The 20,168-nt window shown below is 51.4% G+C and overlaps 1 protein-coding gene across 1 annotated transcript in view; it reads right to left on the bottom strand.

Annotated features, from left to right (window-relative positions):
- The window catches only part of SLC6A17 (solute carrier family 6 member 17), a 46,228-nt gene that overhangs the window by 14,106 nt on the left and 11,954 nt on the right, over positions 1-20,168 (bottom strand). Inside the window, exons 2-6 of the mRNA XM_019730477.3 lie at positions 17,072-17,442; positions 14,031-14,188; positions 12,156-12,282; positions 11,231-11,412; positions 9,462-9,572 (exon numbers count right to left, since the gene is read on the bottom strand). Of these exons, the coding sequence (XP_019586036.2) occupies positions 9,462-9,572; positions 11,231-11,412; positions 12,156-12,282; positions 14,031-14,188; positions 17,072-17,357 (864 nt within the window). The 5' untranslated portion in view covers positions 17,358-17,442. The remainder of the gene's footprint in view (positions 1-9,461; positions 9,573-11,230; positions 11,413-12,155; positions 12,283-14,030; positions 14,189-17,071; positions 17,443-20,168) is intronic.

The raw sequence follows: 20,168 nt of genomic DNA, 5'->3' as shown, positions 1-20,168 counted from the left end.
GGTCGTGCCAGGCCCACCCCGGAAGACGGGTGTGGCCCTCACTGTGACTGCTCATAGGTGACACAGTGATGCTTTAAAACTCAAAAGGCACAAAAGGGGCCACAGTGAGGTCTCCTTGTCCTCATCCCTGTATCCCAGACACCCAGCTCCCCTTCCCTAGATAGAACCATGACTTCGGTGTCTTACGTTCCCTTCAGATGATATTTAATGCAATAGATGCACAGAGGGTGGCAAAAAAAACATATGCGTATTTTGAGAAAGGAAAAAAACTGTATTAAAATTACACTGACGGTAACCACTTTGAGCACCTCTTGTCATTGCAGAAGTCAAACGTGACATGTATTCATCTTTTGTTATCGGTATATATACAGTATTACAATTTAAATGTAGTTTTTTCCTTTCTTCAAATGTGTATACTTTTTTTGGCACCCTCTGTGTGTGTGTGTGTGTGTGTGTATTCCTCCCCTTTCTTCTCCTAATGTCCACACCAGAGATGTCTACAGAGCTCTCCACCCTCTTGGGGCCACCACTTTCCTGGGGTTACTGCCCTGGCCCCCAGCCTCAACACTCAGTGTGCTGAGCTGGGAACCCAGAGTTCAGGGCTCCTGGCAAGCTGCTCCCTCTGCCCACTCAGCTTTGTCCCCACGGTCTGCCTACGGGACCACAAGGCCTGGCCCTTCTGTCCAAGGATCCCATTTATCTCAGCTGCTGCAAAATGTCCACGACTCCCGGGTTGTCCTGCTTCATCTGGACTTCATCCCAGGATGGCTGGCCCTGTCCCCTGCTCTGACTCAAGCCTCGGCTCCGCCATAGCTGCCCACATCCCGCCACCTAGCCCCTGGAACTCAGTCTGGCATCAGCAAAATCCCCCCTCCCCCCCATCTCCACACTTTTCTCTGGAAGGTCCCTCACCGTCTTGCTCTGAGTCCAGGGTTCTCCCGCATGGCTGCATGTGAGAATCACCTGGAGAGCTTGGAAGAGCCTAGACACCACCTGGACACCATACCCAGTGATCAGATGTGCTTGATTCTGATTCTTCGAGGGTGGGCCTGAGCACTGGCATTTTTTCCTTGTTGCCTTGTTGCTACAGCTTCCAGGTAAGCCTGCTATGCAGGGAAGGGCTGAGCAAAGCCTGGCTCCACCCTGAGCCCAATACTGAGGCGGCTTTGGGGAAGGCTGTCTTCTCACAACATTTGGGCTTGGGACATTTGGGCTTGCAGGGGGACAGGGTGCTGCCTGTTCCTCCAGGTCCCCATCCCCCAGTCCGCTGTGTGCTGCCTCTCTATCCAGTGCAATTGCTGCCATCATTCTGGGTGACTCAGTCTCTACATCACTGTCCCTTTCAACAATCTGCCTCTGGGTCCCTTTACCTCCTCCTTCCACTGACCTTGTCCTTCCCCCCACTCCTACGGTCACGCCATGACCTGTGTCCAACTGGAACCTCAACATTAAGGATCCCACATTCCCAAGCACCCCATCTTTCCAGCTCACTCCCTCTAGTATCTTGCCTCCAAAACTTCTGCAGCTCTCCCTGCGTTTCTCTGCCCCTCACCCTCTCTGTATCCTAACTTCCCTTCCTCACCAGCTTAGTCAAGGGCCCATCATTTGGTCACTTACATTCTCAACGCCCCTGCCATCTCTCCACTGTCATCACTTGATAAACTCCTAACCCTGGTGATATCCAACCCTCCACCTACTGGTGGCCTGTCCCCAAGCAGCTAACACAGCTGGAGAAATCATATCTGGGGCCTCTGGACAGGTGGGACCTTGGACAAGTTATTTAACCTCTCTGCTTCAGTTTCCCCATGTGCAAAACGGCAGTAAGAGTAATGCCTGAGTCTAAAGTCAGTATGAGTTCAAACGAGTTAATATAGGCAAGGTGTGTGTAACCGTGCCTGGCACACAGGAAGCAGCACTCACTGCCAAACGCAGGGTCGTTGTAAGTACCATGCTGGCTGACTTCACTCCTTACCCCAAAACTCCAGCGTGCCCTGAGAGCTGCACGCGTTGCCCACCTCTTACACAATTACTTCACACTCATGCCTCCTTTAGACCAACCCCTCCTCCATCATCTTACAGCGGTGACCTTGCTTCTTACTTCACAGAGAAAAATGACACAATCAGAAGAGAACTGCAATGAGCAGGTCCTCACTACAGCTTCTCAGATGTCAGCTTCTGTGCCCACAGGCTGGCCGGTCCCTCCTGCTCTTTTGGGGACAGTGTGTGCTCCTGGCTAACAGCAACCCCTCCCCCTGAGCACTGGGTTCCAGCTCTCCCACAGCATCCATTTCCCCTTCTCTATTGGATTTTTTTTCAAGTGTACAATTCAATGGTTTGTAGCATATCACACAATTGTGCAGCTGCGATATCATGAGTTACAAGATATCTGCTCTTTACCCAGTTCCTGGCTCCCTGCTCCTAAAACCCTTGGCATCTCCTGTGCTGAGAGTGATAAAGGTGTCTTTTGTTATGTGAATGTGGTGACTTTTGGAATCACCGAAGGATGTGGGCTGGTGGTGAGTAGAACCAACTACTGATTAGAGGGTTGGAACTTTCAGTCCCACCCCCTTGACTTCTGAGCGGGGTAGAGGGGCCAGTGACCAATGATTTACTCAATCATAGCTGTGTAACGAAACCTCCATAAAAACCCAAGAGGACAGGTCCTGAGAGCTTCCAGGGTGGTGAACACGTGGAGATGCTGAGAGAATGGCACGCCTGGAGGGCATGGAAGCTCTGCTCCCTTTCCCCATATATGTCCTATGCATCCCTTCCATCTAGTTGTCTCTGAATTATATCCATTTATAATGAACTGGTGATCTGGTAAGTAAAATATCTCTGAGTTCCATGAGCCATTCTGGCAAATTAATCAAACCCATGGAAGGGCTTGTGGGAACCTCTGATTTATAGCCAGTTGGTCAGAAGCACAGGTAACAACAACAACCTGGACCTGTGAGTGGCATCTGGTGTGTGTGTGGGGGGGGGGGCAGGCTTGTAGGAATGCATCCTTAACCTATGGAATGTGATGCTATCTCTGGGTAGATAGTGTCAGAATCGAGTTGAAGAAAGTTGAATTCTCGGACACCCAGCTGGTGTTCCGAGAACTGCTTGTTGGAGATGTAAAGAGCCCACCCCCTTCACCCCCCGCCCCCCGCCATGTTGAAAACTGAATCTCTGAATACAATTTAGCAGTCATTACCACAATCGATTTGAGAACATTTTCACTACCTGGAAAAGAAAGCCCGTACCCATTAACAGTCACTGCCCCATTTCACCCCCAACCTCCCCACAAACCCAGCCCTGACCAACGACTCCTCTGCTTCTTCTCTACAGATTTGCCTCTTCTGGACACTTCATGTAAATGGAATCGTACACTATGTGGTCTTTTGTGACTGGCTTCTTTCACTCAGCTTAACGTCTTCATGTTGTAGCATGCATCAGTACTTCATTCCTTTTTGTGGCTGGATAATAATTCCATTGTATGGATGTACGACCCTTTATTTTTCCATCCATCAGTTGATGGACATTTGAGTTGCTTCTACTTTTTGGTTATTGCAAAGAATTCCGCTATGAACACTTGTGTACAAGTTTTTGTGTAGACATATGTTTCTAGTTCTCTTGGATATGTGCCCAGGAGTGAAATTGCTGGGTCATATGCTAACTCCAACTAACCTTTTGAGGAACTGCCAGATTGTTTTTCCAAAGCAGCTGCACCATTTTACATTCCCACCAGAAGTATATATGATGGATTATTTTTATCATCATATAAAATTCTGAAATAACACCTTTGATCCCACGGCCCTATCTAGTTAACACCCCATTTCTCATTTCTCTGCTCCCCTTTGCAGCAAAACTTCTGAAAGTAAGTATTCTCTATTACTTGTCTCCAATTTCTCACCTCCCATTTTCCTTTGAACCCATTACTATTAGACTTTGTCCCCAGCACTCAACAGCCCTTGTCAAGGTCACCAGTGACCCCTCTGTTGCCAAGTGCATTGGCCATTTCTCAGTCCTCATTGCATCACCTCGCGGCAGCTTTGAACATGGCTGACTATTCCCTCCTTCTTAAAGCACTTTCTCCACTTTGCCTCTGAAATGACCATCTCCTTCCTTCCTCGTCCTCCTCTTTCTCCTCTTTCTCCTTCTCCCTTACTAGCCATCTCTTCCCCGACCTCTAAACGCTGGGTCCCCAAGTGCTCCGTGCTCAGACCTCTTCTTTGTCTACATTCACGGTCCAGATGGCTGTAACCGGTATATGACTTTAAACTCTTTGACTCCCAAATTTATACTTCCACTCAACCTCCAGACTCATCTATCCAACCACCTACTCAACGTCTCAGATACCTTTTAGACATTTGAGACCTGCCGTGTCTAAAACAGTACTTTTTTTCCCTTAAATTATAATATTTTAAAGATTTTTTTTTCTTTTTTCTTTTTTTGTTATTAGTTTCAGGTGTACAAATCAATGTAATAGTTAGACATTTACACCCCTTACAAAATGATACCCCTCTCCCCCAATCTACTGCCCCTCTGATATCGCATACAGCCGTTACATTTCCACTGTCTCTATTCCTTATGCTTAAAACAGTACTCTTGGGGCAAGCCCGGTGGCTCAGGTGGTTGGAGCTCCGTGCTCCTAACTCCGAAGGCTGCCCGTTCGATTCCCACATGGGCCAGTGGGCTCTCAACCACAAGGTTGCTGGTTCAACTCCCACAAGGGATGGTGGGCAGCGCCCCCTGCAACTAACAATGACAACTGGACCTGGAGCTGAACTGTGCCCTCCACAACTACGACTGAAAGGACAACAACTTGACTTGGAAAAAAGCCTGGAAGTACACACTGTTCCCCAATAAAGTCCTGTTCCCCTTCACCAATAAAATCTTTAAAAAACAAACCAAAAAAAAGCAGTACTCTTGGTGTTCCCCTGCTCCTCCAAGCGTCTTCCCCCATCTCCATAAATGTCAAATCCTTCCTTCGAGCTGCTCAGGCAAAAGGCCTCGGACTCATCCTCGATCCCTCTCTTTCTCTCACATCTCATATCCAACGAACAGCAAATCCTGTTGACTTTACTTCCTCAACGTATCTCCCACATGATCACTTCTCAGCACCACTATTGCCATCACCTGGCCTCCAACCACAGTCTCCTTTCACCTAGAATGAATACTAACACCTGGATGGCGCCTTCTAGCAGGTTTCCCTGTTCCACCTTTGGCCCCTAAGATTTTCCATGGCAGCCAGAGTGAGCCTTCGAAGACTAAGTCAGATCCTGTTGCTCCTCTGCTCAGAACTCTCCACTGGCTCCCATTTCACCCAGAGTAAACAGCAGAGTCCTCACCTGGCCTGCGAGACCCTCCTGATCTGGCTCCCCCTGGACCCCATGCCCTACCGCTCTCCCCTCCCGTTCCAGCCACACTAGCTTCCTGGAATGCGCCAGACACATTCAACCTCAAGGCCTGTTCGGTTATTGTTCCTTCTGTTTGGAATGGAATATGCTACTTCCAAATATCCACGTGACCTGCTCCCTCTGCTCCTTCAGCTCTTCACTGCGGGTCTGTCACTTTCTCAGAAAGGCCTTCCTTGAGTATGCAATCTAAAGCAACCCCTCTCCCCACTGCCCCTCATCCTTCTTTCTCTGCTTATTCTCCTTAGCAACACCATCCAACAACCCCTTTGTCTCACACTGTCTGTCTCCCACCCCTACCATACAAGGCCCACGAGGACCTGAAAGCTTATCTCCTTTGTTCACTGCTGTATCCCAGGACCTACAACGGTGCCCAGAACGTAACAGGCATTCAATGAACTTTCTTGGAATGAAGAAATAAATGAATGACGGTCATTTGGGTTGTTGTCAATCTTTTGCTACCAAAACAAAATGCTGCAGACCAATATTGTGCACAGATCATTTGCTGGTGGGTGAGTCCATCTATAGGATAAATACCTACAAGTGGAATTGCTGAGCCAAAGGATGTGACCAGTTGTAATTTTGTTCGATAGTCCACCATAATCTACATTAAGCCACCACTTCATGTTGAGTGAATCACATAATTGCGTGGTACCCTATCGTGACTTGGTTTTTACCTGCATGGTAAGAAAGTAATCAGGAAAGAAGTGGCCTAAGAAGTTCATTAGCCATTAACTTGAGTTAGTGTCCCATCAAAGGTGTTAGTGGGTCATCATGGTAGCCTGGCCACACTGCATTTGTCACACTCAGTAACTGCTTAAAGGGAAAGTCCATGTCCTACAGCTGGGGTTATTCCCGATATTGGAAGGCTTTATGGAGGGAACATCTTCTAGGTCATTCAGCATATCCATGGAGACTATGCTTCCTTCAGGTGGATTCGGAAATGTCCTGGCCAAAAATCTTGGGTTCTGCCATGTCTGCCAAATGTCATGACCCGTTATGTACATTTTGGTCAGTATGGAGCAGTGCACAGCCTGGGCAGCTGTGCAATGACCCTGGCACGCTATAGCACCATTCTAGGGCAAGAATTTGAAATGGTTCCCCGTTTCCTCATACCTCACCAGTCCTGTGCTGGAACAGTCACAGCTCTGCAGCAGTAGTCTGCCATGTATGGACTGTCAGACGATCGTTTCTGGGAGTAGGTCTCTTTTGCAGATGACTTGGAGGGATTTGTATGTAGGAACCCTCATTCCAGCCATCACTATGGGCCTTACCTGCTTCAAACAAGCAGCAGCACAGGCTGTGAAGGGGATTCTTGATGAAGGAGTTTGGCCTCTGAGGCCCTCAGGCCTCCCTTTCCCTGCTCCACACATCCCTCCAAGGTCAAGGGCAGGAGCTGCCCCACAGAACTGCTCAGTGGACAAGGCCTCAAGACGGGCCCCACAGGCTCTATCCAGGCTGAAAGTTAGGAGCTAGGTGGGCCATGGGCCACACATGCTGGTTCTAGTGACCTGGCTCCTCTAGGGTCTTCTGGATTTATTTCTTTAAGCGTCACTTCATGAAGACTCTGGCCTCTGCAAAGGCTAACATGGAATCACAGGAACGTCCTGTGAACATCCAGGAAAAGGTTTTAGAAAGGAGCATCCCTCGTTGTTCAAAGCGCACATCAACCATTTTGCATCCATCTGAGTGGCAAAAATTGAAGTCTAACAAATGTGGAGCAACTGGGACTGTCATGCACAACTGGTGGGAGTGTTAATAAATGCAACAGCTGTGGAGAGCAATTTGGCCAACGTCTAGTAAAACTGAAGATATGCATAGCCTTGGAGACAGCAATTCCACTCCTAAATATATAGAGCCTAGCAATATAGAAACCCGTGTGCATGAAGATCTGGGTAATAACGTTTACTGTAGCATTATTAGTAGTGGTGAAAACTGGACATAACTTAAATGATTACCAACTAGAGAATGAATACATCAATTTTCATTTAGTGCAGCAGTGGAATACGACACAGCAGCAAAGAATGGATGCACTAGAGCTACATATATCATTATAGATACATTTCAAAACAGTGTTGAGCAAAACTAAAAGCTAGTCACCAAAGGTTGCATATACTCCGAGCCTTTCACGTAAAGTTTAAAAGTAGGCACAAATGCTCTAAGCGTATGTTGGTCATAAACCCACCTATATGTATTACAATTTTTTAAAAATATACCTTAGCAGGATCAATCCCCAATTCAGGATAGTGGTTATCTTTTTGGGGAGGAAGGGAATGAGCTCAGGGTGGGCTCTACAGGCACTATTATGGCATCTGTAATATTTTATTTCTTAAGAATGTGTGTTATATTACTACACGTGTATGTTTATACCACTGACATAGTTCATAAGTAAAAAGATGATTAAAAGAGTGTCTGAATCAAAAGGGGACCAGTGTTGTATGTGCTGGGGCTGGCAGCCAATCTCACAAATGGGTTCTACCTGCTCCTAGAGTTACACACCAGGCTTTCTAACACCACCACAGGGCCCATCTGGAGACCTGCACGAATCTCCACATTTATGAACATCTCTGGGGCATATCATTTCTTCATAAAGTTCAGTAACATGTAACTGACTCAAGTGAACACGTTAGACTGATCATGAGTCTAGAAATACAGTTGAAGTCATTCATAAAAAGTTGGCTCTTTCCTCATGGCTGTTTTCCCCCAAAGAAACCAGGTTTTCCTTTTTTTTCTTCCTTGTCAGACATCACGTGTTCACAACAACCCTACGCCAGCCACGTGGCTCGGGAGTCACACTCACGCCTCCGGAGATTCACTGTTTCATAAAGTGGACCTCCGTGGTTGTTGCCATAGAAACTTCAGATGTTATTTCCCAGAATGCCAAGGGCCAGTTTATGCTGTCTGGTGAACACGGAGTGGGGTGTGTCCTGTACGTTGCCAACCCCCGCCCCTGCCCCAACACCAGCTGCTGTTCACAGTTGTACAGCATGGTAGTTGGGAGGGAAATGGGGATATCCAACCCCACTAGATCTGGATTTTTCTCCTTGTGTCATCTGTATGAACTTTCTGTATAAGTGTGTGTGTGTGTGTGTGTGTGTGTGTGTGTGTGAGCACATGTGTGCTATGGCACTACTGGGGGGCAATGTTGAGGGGCCTCCAGCTGGCGGGGTTCTGACCCATGCCCGGGGACTGGGATCTCACCAGGCCCCTGCTGGCTGCTGGTTGGTCAGCTGGCATTAAGAGGTGGACTTCCCAGCCTGCTCAGCTGGGTTACTAATTACATTACTTGGGGCATTCCAACCTGCATTTAAAATTATCTTACTCCTTGGTGGACTGGCTCCTACCAGCTGTGCCCAGTGGTCTGAAGGGGAATAGAAAGGCAAGGCGACATGGTGGGCAGAGACCACTGTGAGGAAACCCGAGTGACCATCGGCAGGGTGCCTGTGCCTGCTGCAGCCCAGTGAAACGGGCACAGTGGTCAAGCTCGTTCCCATCACTGGGCTACTGGGAGGATTCAGTGACAGGAGATGTGGAGGAAACGGTGAGGGTGACATGACTATCCACTTGGTCTATTATTATCTTTAATACAATAGTAACATTGGTCCCCTGATTTGAGTACAAGCTGGGATTCCCTGGGGAGCTTCTCTTAGCATCTTCTCTGCTCCTGCTGTCACAGGTCCACCCAATGAAACCCCCAGCGCTCCCATACCCCATGCCCCAGCCAAAGCTGAGGTCCCATCATTCCCTCAAGCATACCCAGTGCTTTTCCACTCTGGTTCATGTGCTTCCTTTGACTGCAATGCCCTCCTGCCGTTCACTGAAATCCCATCTGCTCTCCAGGGCTCGACTCACATGTCACCTCCTCCCTGAAGCTTCTTCCGATTTCACCCAAATTGATGTGCTGTACCTCTCTTTGGAACCCTGAGGGCAGGGCCCATGCCCCGCCCCCAGTCCATCCTTCAGGGACCTGACACAACGCCTGACATAGCAGGTCCTCCCTGAGTGCTACACGGCAGGAAGCTGACGGGGCCCAGTGGGGCTGCGGTGCCCCCAGACCCTTACCTTGGGCGTGAACATGTGCAGGATCCCATCGACGGCCCCTCGAAGCAGCAGCCCCCGGACCAGGAAGCAGGCCAGCACCACGTAGGGGAAGAGGGAGCTGAAATACATCACCTGCAGAGAGAAGAAGGACCCACCATGGTGCAGAGCCCCTCGTGCAGCTGATACCCCCCTCCCTGCTCACAGCTGGGGCACATGAGCCTCTTCTGATGGCTACAGAAAGCAGAGCCCTGGGACCCCGGGGCACTGGGCCAAGCTCACCGCATGTCTGGCCTTGAGCCAAGGCAGAAACAGGAGCACAGAAAAGCTGGAGTCAGCATGGCCAGGCTTGGGGCTGGTTTTCTCCTTTCAAGGGCTGGTGGGGCTGGGTCTGAGGCCTCCCCACCCCCAAGGGCAGTCAAGGGGGTGAGCAACCCTTTGTTCTCCCCTCATTTTTTCGTGTCTCCTGCCTACTTTTTAGTTCCTGATTCCAATGGATCCCCTGAGGATCTGCCCTGTCCTTAGAGCTCGTTTGACAGAAGGCATCCAGGAAATTATAGATATGGCTCCCAAGCAAAAACATCAGAAGAAGGTCCTGCCTCTTGGGATTATAAATCGTGTGCTATTTTCTAGCATGTGTTTCTTGCACATTTCCATATCCCCATGTGCCTGGCACAGAGCCTCATGCAAAGAAGATGCTCATACAGTGTTTGTTGCACTGAAACATATCAGGAAGGCTGCTTATGCAAAGGTTAGCATATTTGTAGCTAGACCATCTGAGTTCTGATCCTGGCTCTACCACTACCAACAACATGACCTTGGGCTATTTACTCAGCCGGAGTGTGCCTCCATCTCCTCATCTACAAAAATGGGTATAAGAACTCCTAACTCATAAGGTTGTTGTGGACCAAATGCATTCATATATGTGGCAGCCCCTGCAAACTGCCACAAACTGTCAGCTACAAGTTTGGCCTTGGAGAGGGAAGAGGTGGCGGCTGAGACCATGCTACTTTTCCAAGGCTTAGCTTCTTTGCTCATCAAATCTGGTAAAGAGCCTGGAGCCTCAGACAAATAGCCACAGCTCTCGTTCCAGCTTTGGGACAGACTGGCTGTGTGATCTCAGGCAAGATACTTTCCTGTCTCTGGGCCTCAGTTTTCTCATTTGTAGAATGAGTGAATTGGGCTACAGGATCTCTAGCGTCCTTTCCAGCCCTAGCCGTCTATGCATACTGACATGTGATGAAGAATAAAGGTCTTTATTTGAAGGGGATTTGAACTGCGGGGAGAAGGTGTGTGGGGCTCAGCTGGTCTGCAGCTGTAGAGGCCAGTGTGGAGCTGCCCTCTAAAGCCCCCTTCACTCCTAGCACCCACCTGCTCACAGAGCCTGTTGGCTGTACACACAGTGAGCTGCTGGTTTTCACCAGAATTTTGAGCAGGGCTTTTGCTTGGGACCCTGAGGGGCTGGGATCTAGACGAATGTCCCTGAGTTAATACTGCTACTAGTTTTCCTTCTCTGTAGTTTGCAGAGTGGGCCTGAGTTATCTGAGCACAGAGGGAGCTTGGGGTCAAAGCCCTGATTTTCTACAAGCCCAGTCCTGGTGAGCTGTCCACCAGGAACAAAACTACAAGTGACACCCCCATCACCTCCTCGGGGGGCCTGTGTCCTCATCCTGAGCCATCCAGAGGCCAAGATCACCCACAGAACCCAGCATGGGGCAACCCAGAATTCTCAGCCCCCTGCCCTCCATCCTTTTCTCAAACCATGTGGCTCTGAGTGGCCCCTCCAGACTCACCTTCCCTGAGGACTGGATGCCCTTGACAACGGCCATGCCCACAATAGTCCAGGCCACCAGGAGGCACAGGGTCATCTTCCAGTTGAGACCTCCACTCTCTGAGATCGAGTTGGAGATGTCCAGAGCCTCTCGGTACCAGAAGTAGGTAGTGGCTGAGCTCTTTTCACACTCTGCCTCCACCACTGCAACAGCCGCAAAAGCCACACAGGACCTCAGTGGCGAGGTTGTGGGGTCACTTCCTCTGCTGCACCCCTACTCAGGGCAGCAGTGGGTGAGGGGACCACTGAGTGAGGGCAGCAGGGAGGGGCTGTCCCCGTCCTGGGTGAGTCACGATCTGGCAGAACCCGAGGACTCCTGGGCTTCTGACTGGGGCTGGACCTCAGGACTTACTGATCTGGCTAAAGTCCCACTCATGCCACCCCCTGCCCACGTCCATCCATGGAAGGCACAAAGGGTCATGCAGAACTGGCCTCTAGTCCCTTGGGAAGGTCCTGAGCTGGGAATTGGTTAAATCAGTGGTGTGACCATAGGAAAGTTGCTTCTGAGCCTCAGTGTACCCATCTGTGAAGTGGGATAAATCATCCAGCCCTTTACACAGATGGCACACAAATTAAGGCTGTTTCCAGAGAGAACGGTATTAGATTAACACGGTGTAGTTGATAACAAGTAAAGAAAAGTCACAATTTCCAGAGTTTTACCTACACTCACTAGTTCATTCAATCCCCATCAGAACTCTGAGATAGGCTGGTGAGAGATCGTAAGGGGAAATGAGGGTCAGCAAGGATAGGCCTCTTATTCAAGGTGACACAGCAAGCTGATGAAATCCCAAATGTGTGCCTAAGCTTCTTAGACTCATTTGACTCCTTCCTGGGACAGGGCTGGCAGGGGTTCCCAGATGGTCATATTCAAGGGATCCCATACTTGCCTGCGACGGTCCCATTCCTGATGACAGGACATTCACTCCAGGGCAGTGGGTACTGGAAGGACTTGAAGAAGTAGAAGATGCTCCACCCAATGATCACATTGTAATAGAGCCCAACGAAGAGGCAGACCTGGCACAGGGCACAGTGTGGGCTCACCTGGGCTGCAGGGAACCCCGCCCACCCACACCCAGCCACGCCCACCCACACCCAGCCACGCCCACCCTCACCCAGCCACGCCCACCCTCACCCAGCCACGCCCACACAGCCTCACATGGCCGAGGAGGAGGACGCCCCCTCCTGATCCTCCATCCATCTGGCATTCCAAGAATCCACAGAGGAATGTTTCAGATATTAAGGTTCTCTCCTTTAAGCAGCAAACTCTTAAAATGCTTATCCTTTCCACTTTGAAATTCTTCTACTATGCTTAAAGTACTTCCCCATCATTTCCTGATGACTCAGGATCCCAATTCCAGAGCTATCCCTGGAGCAATGGAGACTGGGACAGCTTCTCAGCCTCTATAGTTAACTGCCACAGACCCGCTACCCTTTTTGAGGGTTTCTGGATGTTTATTGGTTTCCTATGCCCACCCTTCTCTCAGGACACTACTCCCCCTTGGGTCATGTCAGCAGCCTGCCTCTAGAAAGATGTCAGTGCTCATTTCTTGTCTCTAAAAAGATGTCACTTCTCATTTCTCCGAAGCATGATAACTAACCTCGGTAGAATTGTATTTAAAATAGGAGTGCATGGGTTCTGACTGAGGATCAAGGCGTTTCTTTGAAAACAATGCTTTCATGTGCAGGAACCTGCTGCATCCACCCAGGATACTGACAGGTCTCTGCTGTCTCCAGGCTACATTATGCATCAGTGACACTGCTAGTCATGTGACAGCTGAGGGCCCCTCACTTCATCCATCTCACTTGAGCCCTAGTGTGCAGGAGCAGACACTCCTAACAGCACACATTACAGGGGATACAGAGAGAGAGAGAGACACCCACTTCCTTTCCTTGGGTGTTTCTGCCCAAGGGGGAGACCCCACTCACTCTCATGGCCAGCCCCAGTACAGTGCGCTGTGTTCGGCTGTGTCCACCTGTGCAGAGGTGATGCCGGCGTGAGAGGGGGAGCTGCACAGACCCTCTCCCAGTCCCTGCTTGAGGCAGGTTTGGCTGGCCCTGCTGCCAGGCCTGACAGAACCCTCAGGCCCTTCCAGAAGCAGATTCCAGTTTTTATCCCAGGTGAGGATGTGAGCAGCTGCAGGCTTTGACCTAAAGGGAGGCTCCGTGTCCTCACCTAGAGCACTAAGCGAGCCCCCGTGGATTAGCCTAGAGCTCTCATGGAGCTCGCCAAATAGGCCAGTGGGGTCTCCCTGTCTCCCCCTGTTCCAAAGCCTCACCCCTCCTGGGTCGGCTCTGGTCTGAGTCATTCTCCAACTCAGCAAAATGGCACACAGCAAAATGGCAAGGAGACCCCGGGTCCCAGAGCTGCCTCTTCCTGTACCACCCACTTGCCCAATTAACCAAAGAAAGAGGAAGGGTCTTCCTCGCAGGAAGCGAACGGACTAGTAAACAGAGAGGGCATCCAAGGTGGTCGACATGTCCCCAGAGAACTCTAGCTGAGATGTCTCAGGCACCCCCTAGTGAATGTGCTCCAGGCTTTCCTCCTTAGTAACAATCCCAAATATTACATCCTGCTGCAGGCAGTGGAGCCAACTCTCAGTTTAGGAAATACGTGGCTCTGAGACACCAGCTGGAAGCAATTGTCACATGGAGGGTCTCCCTCCCTGCACTTTCCCCGGCCCAGGACTCTGGTCTATAAACCCTGCATCCGAGAATGGCCTCCCTCCATCCCGGGGAGCACCCACTGCCATCCCCCGACTCACGATACAGCTGGAGAAGCCGATGCCCCCGAGGCGGGGACACACGTAGTGCCACACGCCAATGCTGCCCCGGCGAATCCTCTGCCCCACTGCCAGCTCCAGGAAGAAGAGCGGGATCCCAATGATGATCAACAGCACCAAGTAGGGCACCAGGTAGGCCCCTGGGGAGGCGGGAGGGGTGTCAGAGGGGTGTGCAGCCCGGCAGCAGGGGGGGCCCGGCCGTCAGGTCCCACCATCCCACCCACATCTCTGAGCATCTCAAACTGTCACTGGTCCTCGTAGTCCTCCAGGAATGCGCTGCTCATCCGTGGGACCTACTGGCCACCGAGACCCTCCTTCTCCCCCTGGACTCCCCTGACCTGAAAGGCTAAGGCCGAGTTGTCCATCAACACCTCCTGCTTACAAGTCTAGGCCCAGAAACAGGCAGACAGACACACTCGCCTTGGGACGTACTCTGGGGACACCTGTTCACAACCCCTCCCACCCACAGAGCAGCAGCCCAGATGGACGGGGCCCCCCAGAGGCACAGACCCCGAGCACAGCCGTCCCTGTGCCTGAGCCAGATGCTGACGCAGCAGATTGGGCAGCTCCAAGGAAGTGGAGCTTGGAAGCTCTCCAGGGAGAGGGGTCTGACAGGCACGGCCATTAATCTACAGCTAATTGGGAGGAACAGGAGAGAAATTAGCAGTTCAGAAGAGTGTAGCTACGAGGACCATAAAGGATAGAATGGATCTCGCTCAAGATTCCAGATGATAAATTAAACTCGCTGTCCTGGGCCTCACTGCAGACACCATCTCGTTTCCAAGTGACAGGCCATTTAGCAGGAGAATTAGAACCATGTCTGGACACAGACGAGTGATCCCTGCTGAGAGCTGTGCCAACGACCTAGTCCTGTTAGCAACGCTGTTGGCACAGCCCGGACTGTCCGGCAAATGGTGTCAGACCAGCCCCAGTCACTCGTGCCCTGATGGTCACCCAGCACCCTCAGACCAAGTCCCAAAAGCTGGGGGTCTCCACAAGACCCCCAGCCACACTGCTCTGCCCCCCATAACATGGCATCCTAGATGTTCCCCAACTTGTGCCCAATCTGCCAGCGAACCCAGGGCATCAGCATCTCCTGAGCACAAGACATGTCACTTGGCAATAGGCAGCTGTTTTCTCAGGCATGTGGCGTGGGGGCATCTCAGGGCAGCAGAAGGCCCACACGCTCTCCAGGGAGAGCTAGCAGGACCCATAGATTCACATGAGCAACATCAACACGTGTGTACACACACGTCACACATGTCTCACACACACTCACGTCGCACAGAACCAACTGAGCCCATACGTGCTGAGGGAGGGGTCTGGGTCCAATGCAGCTAATTAGGAAAGGCTTCCAAGGGAGGCCACCCTCCGAGCCTTACACAACAGCATCTAGTTCACTAAACACACACTTGCTCAGTCACATGAACATGTAAATTAAACACGTCACTAACAAGCAGCCCCATCCTGGTGCTAAAAAGAGGGAGGGCCTGAAGGAGTCCCGGTTCTGTCTTTTAACCTAGCTGTCTCTCGGTCTTGGGCTCGGGGAAATGGAAGAGAAATGACCTGCAGGAGAGCAAAGGGACACAGCCACACTGGTTTTGTATTTCGCCTGTGTGTCCTTGCTGGGGCAAGACATGCAGGGAGATGGGTTTAAGGGTGTCAAAGAAGTCGGTTGGCGTCTTCTGTGGATGCTTCTCTCCTCTAACCAAAGAACCAGGGAAAGCATCCAGGTAAGTGCTGTCCAAAGAAGGGTCCCCCAGCAAAGACCAGCCACCTGCCGTCTGCCACCCGCCACCGTCACTCAGGCCCGTCCGCCTCAGCTAGACCCCAGGACGCTGACTTGAAGCGGGTTTGTACACCACACTGAGGGGTGCCTGACCACAATGCTGGGGGCCTGCGAGCGGGGTGGGCAGCTCTTCTGGTGAATCAGAGGTACTTGATATTCTTTAGAAATGCACCCTCTTCCACCTTAGAAAATACAGCTTAGGGACACACCTGGGTTTCCTTTGATGTTCCAGTGGCTTCCAGGAGCCTTAGGTCATCAGTCTAAACAGTGGGGAGCACTGCTCAGGGCCTTGGGAAATGTAGCAGACGATGGCTATAGGGATTGGATTCCAGGACCTCTACTCTACAGTCTGGGTCTCATTTCTGGCCAACCCTGAGGTTATTCCTGGGATTTGAAAGACCACCATGGTCTCCATCTATTGAGATGCATACTGAGTACAGGTTGAGACCCAGACTCTGGTGAGTAGAAGGGATTTGATACCAGGGCAAGAATCCACTAGAGGGATTCAAACTGAGCGGGTGGCCTAAGGGCCCCTCCTACCTAGGAAGCAGTAGGTGTGGTGATAGCATGCTCAGGCCCTGGGGCCAAGCTATCCAGGTTTCAACCCTGACTTTATGACTAGCTGTGTGACCTTGAGCAAGTTATCTAACCTCTCTGTGCCTCAGTTTTGCAGTCTCTAAAATGAGGGTGATAATAACTCCTTCCTCAGACAGGGTTGTGGTGGGGATTTGATGGTTGAACCATATGAAATTGGTGCTTTGGTTGTTCCAAGACGCTCAAATATCAACAGTATCATGAATTTCAGCCTAATATCCAGTAAGTGTTTAGAACAGTGCCTGGCAGCTAGTAAGCGTGTAAAAACAATGGCCAGCAGTTGCTCTTTACAATGTGTCAGATACAGTGCTGAGTATTCTACATGCAAAGCTCTTTTCATCCTGCCAACTATCCTGAGGGGCAGGAAGTACTATTATTTCCATTTTACAGATGAGAGAGCGAGAGAGGCACAGAGAGAGGAAGACACTTGCACAGAGAGCTGACTAGCTGGGCTGGGACTTGAACCCAGGCCGTCTCGGTTCTTGATAGCTCTTAGCGATTCCTGGGGGAGTCTTGCTCTGCAATCCTGACCTCCAACCGACAAGGGTTCCGATTCTGCCTAGGGAAGGGGTGTTCCTTTTCACCTCCCAGCCCAGCCCGCTTGCAGAGCACCCCCAGGGCCGGCGGGCCTGCCTCTTACCGCCTCCGTTTTTCTGGCACAGGTAGGGGAACCTCCAGATGTTGCCGAGGCCCACAGAGAAGCCGATCTGGGCCAGGATGTACTGCAGCTTGCTGTTCCAGGCTGGCCGGTCCTCTGCGTCCAGCTCCTCCTCTGCGGCCCCTTGCTTACCGCCGGCCCCACCGGCCACATTCAGGACGCTCTGCTTGTAGTCCACGGGCTCCTCCAGAGCCAGCAGGTCAGCCACCGACTCCGTGACATGCTCGCTGCTGTGCTCACGCTGGGTCACCTTGCTATTCTTTGGCATTGGTGCCACTGAGGCCACACGGCCCTGCTCCCAGCACACAGAGAAGGGGGGACGCGGCTGTCCTCAGCGCCTTCTCATCCGGGACCTGTGAAGCCAGGTGAGCAGGAGACAATTAGCTGGCAACACCAGCGAGGTGGGAAACTTGGGTAAACACAACCAAATCAACACCCCATCACTCACGTGGAGCTGGTCAGGGGCTTGGAATATTGAGCTGGCCTTCCTCCCCGTCAGGGGTGCCCCCGAGGAGCCTAAAGTCTGCAGACTCAGTTTCCCCAGGCCTTACCTGATTACCCGAGCGCCATTAGAAGAGGAAACCTAATGGGGCAGAAGAGGCCACACCAGACCTTAAACCTAAATCAAGGGTCATCCACAATAAGTGCTCCCTTTCCTACCTACACATCCAAGAGTGTTCCTCCGTGGAGATCTCACAGCCTTTCCCGCCCAGGGTGGTGCAGGTGGGACCAGGTCCAAGCCCTCTTGTGCTCTACTGAGCTCAAACCACCTGGTGGGACCCAGGAAAGCCAGCGTCTGCCTTCTCCAGGGTCTTTCTATTCAAAAGGTAATTCATGGGCCAGCAGCATCGCAGGGGCTGGTTAGAAATGCAGAAGCTCAGGCCCACTCCAGACCGACGGAATCTTTCTCTGTATTTTTAGATGATCCCCAGATGTTATTAACATTGGAGGGGGGGAAAGGCTATCGCTCTCACTGTGGGGCCGCTGGACACGAGGCCTCTGGCGCCTTCATTCCCCAGGCAGAAGCGCTGACCAGGCTCCACTAAGGATTCTGGCACCAGAGCCCTGGAGGAGTTCACTTGGTGCCAACAAATCCTGGGTCATTGCTCACCACTGACATTATCTGAGAGCCACCGCAGCCAACAGCCAGTTCTCCATCCTTCAGCGACAGGTTTACAGCAGATAATGTCTCCACAACACAGGCGGGGGAGGCAACACGCTCCCCCCACTCCTGCTATGCCTCATCCATCTTTCATGCCTCCCCTTAAAGAAGTAAAGCACCAAGGAAGTGAGTCCTTTGAAGGACCCCAGCATTCTGCTAGATTTCAAAGCATCTCCTCCTTAAGAGGAGGTCGGAGGATCTCAAATCAAACACATGTACACCCCGTCCTGCACTTGCCCTGCATCTTTCTAGATGTAGGTTACCTGGCTCTGTAATTACGTCACTAAAGGAGGACCTGCTTCTGGAAGCCATGCTCCAGTCTGTTCTCTCCTCGGATGTGCCACCTGCATGGCATGGGCAAGGTCACTGCACAGCAGAAGCGTGCACGGCTGCCCTCCCTGCTGGGCTTCAGCCAGACCTCCTGGCTGACTCCAGCAAAAACCTGACCTCTGAGGGTACATGGCCAGCCAGATCCTGCTACCAAAGCTGGGAGGCCTGGCAGACAGGGACAACTGTCCATGCTGGCCTGTGGGATTCGCCAGCCCTCCCCAGGCCAGGCCTCGAACCGCATTCACGGGTGACACTTCCCTCCCCTCCTCATTCCAGGGCGACAATAAGTCTTTAGCGACTGTTCCACCCCAGGAACAGTCAGGGTCTTGGGCTCTGGAGTGACTGGGCAGAGCCGGCCTGCCTGGAAGACTTCAGAATTTCCTACAAGAAATGCAGCTCTCTGTTGGGACCTCACTTCACAGGGGGTCAGCTGAACATTCCATTCTGTCCTGGAGGTGCCCCAAGGTGGCACTATGTGTCTGTGGACCCTTCAGTCCTCGGCCTCCCCGGGGAGTTGCTGCCCTGCCTATGCTACACAAGCAAATGGTGCCCCTAGTGGTTGTGGTCTTGCCAGGGCTGAGCAGCCCCACATCCCCCAGTCAGCAGGTCCCTGTCCCTAGGGCAGTCAGATGGAGAAAACCCAAGGCACAGGTGATGGCTGCTTGTCTAGCTACCTCATCTCCCCTCCAGCATACATCAAGAATTTTTATTAAAACTAGAGCCAGGAAGAAGGGTCGGTTGGGTCCGCTGAAGAACTGCAAGCAGCAGGGTGCCTCAGCTCAGAGCCTTTCTCTAAGTCCTCTGCCTGCAGCAGGATTTGATCAGAACAATCTGTAACGCATTAGGTATGATTTACTGCTCATCCTGCCACAACTGGAGCAAACCAAAGGGGATTCCGCAAGTCGGCAGAATGTATCTTGATGCTGACCCATTGGAGAACACGATTCCCCATAAATAGCCTTGTGTGCAGCAGCTCTGATCACCAACATGAGAAAGGGCTGGGGGCAGGGGGAGCGTCATTTTAAACTAGGAAGACTCAAGGACAAAATTAGCACATTCTGGTAAAGCCAGAGGATACCACAACAGCATCGCTGAAACCACAGGCATCAGCTCAATATGAGCTTCTTCCTTCTTCCCAAGATGTCACTGACGAACATAAGCATCCTGCACTGCGGGACGGGGCCCAGGGCTGTGCCATCAGCTTTGCAGGATGCAAAGTGCTGGTGCAAACGTGCAAGCTGAGGGACTGGGTGGGGCTGCAGTCGTGACTGGAAACTTCCATGCCCAGTGGATATGTTCAGGTAACCACACCTGAATCGACACTTAGAAATATTAAAACCCACGGGACCCTAGCTAGCAACATTCTCATTTTATATATGAGGAAATTGAGGCGCAGAGAGAGGCAGGGAATTGCCCAAAGCCACTGGGTCAGACTCTGCTGTGGAATGGGCACAGGAACAAGACAGTTGTTGGTGGTGGAGAGCAGGGGCTTTGAAGTCAGACAGGCCTGGTTTTGAGAGCTCCCAGTTCATTCATTCATTCATTCATTCATTCACTCAGTCACTCACTTGACGTACATTTCCCAAG

This window comes from Rhinolophus sinicus, chromosome 7 (assembly GCF_057876585.1).
Source record: "Rhinolophus sinicus isolate RSI-liver-muscle chromosome 7, RSI-T2T, whole genome shotgun sequence".
Lineage (NCBI taxonomy): Eukaryota > Metazoa > Chordata > Mammalia > Chiroptera > Rhinolophidae > Rhinolophus > Rhinolophus sinicus.
This window is presented reverse-complemented; position numbering and strand designations above follow the sequence as displayed.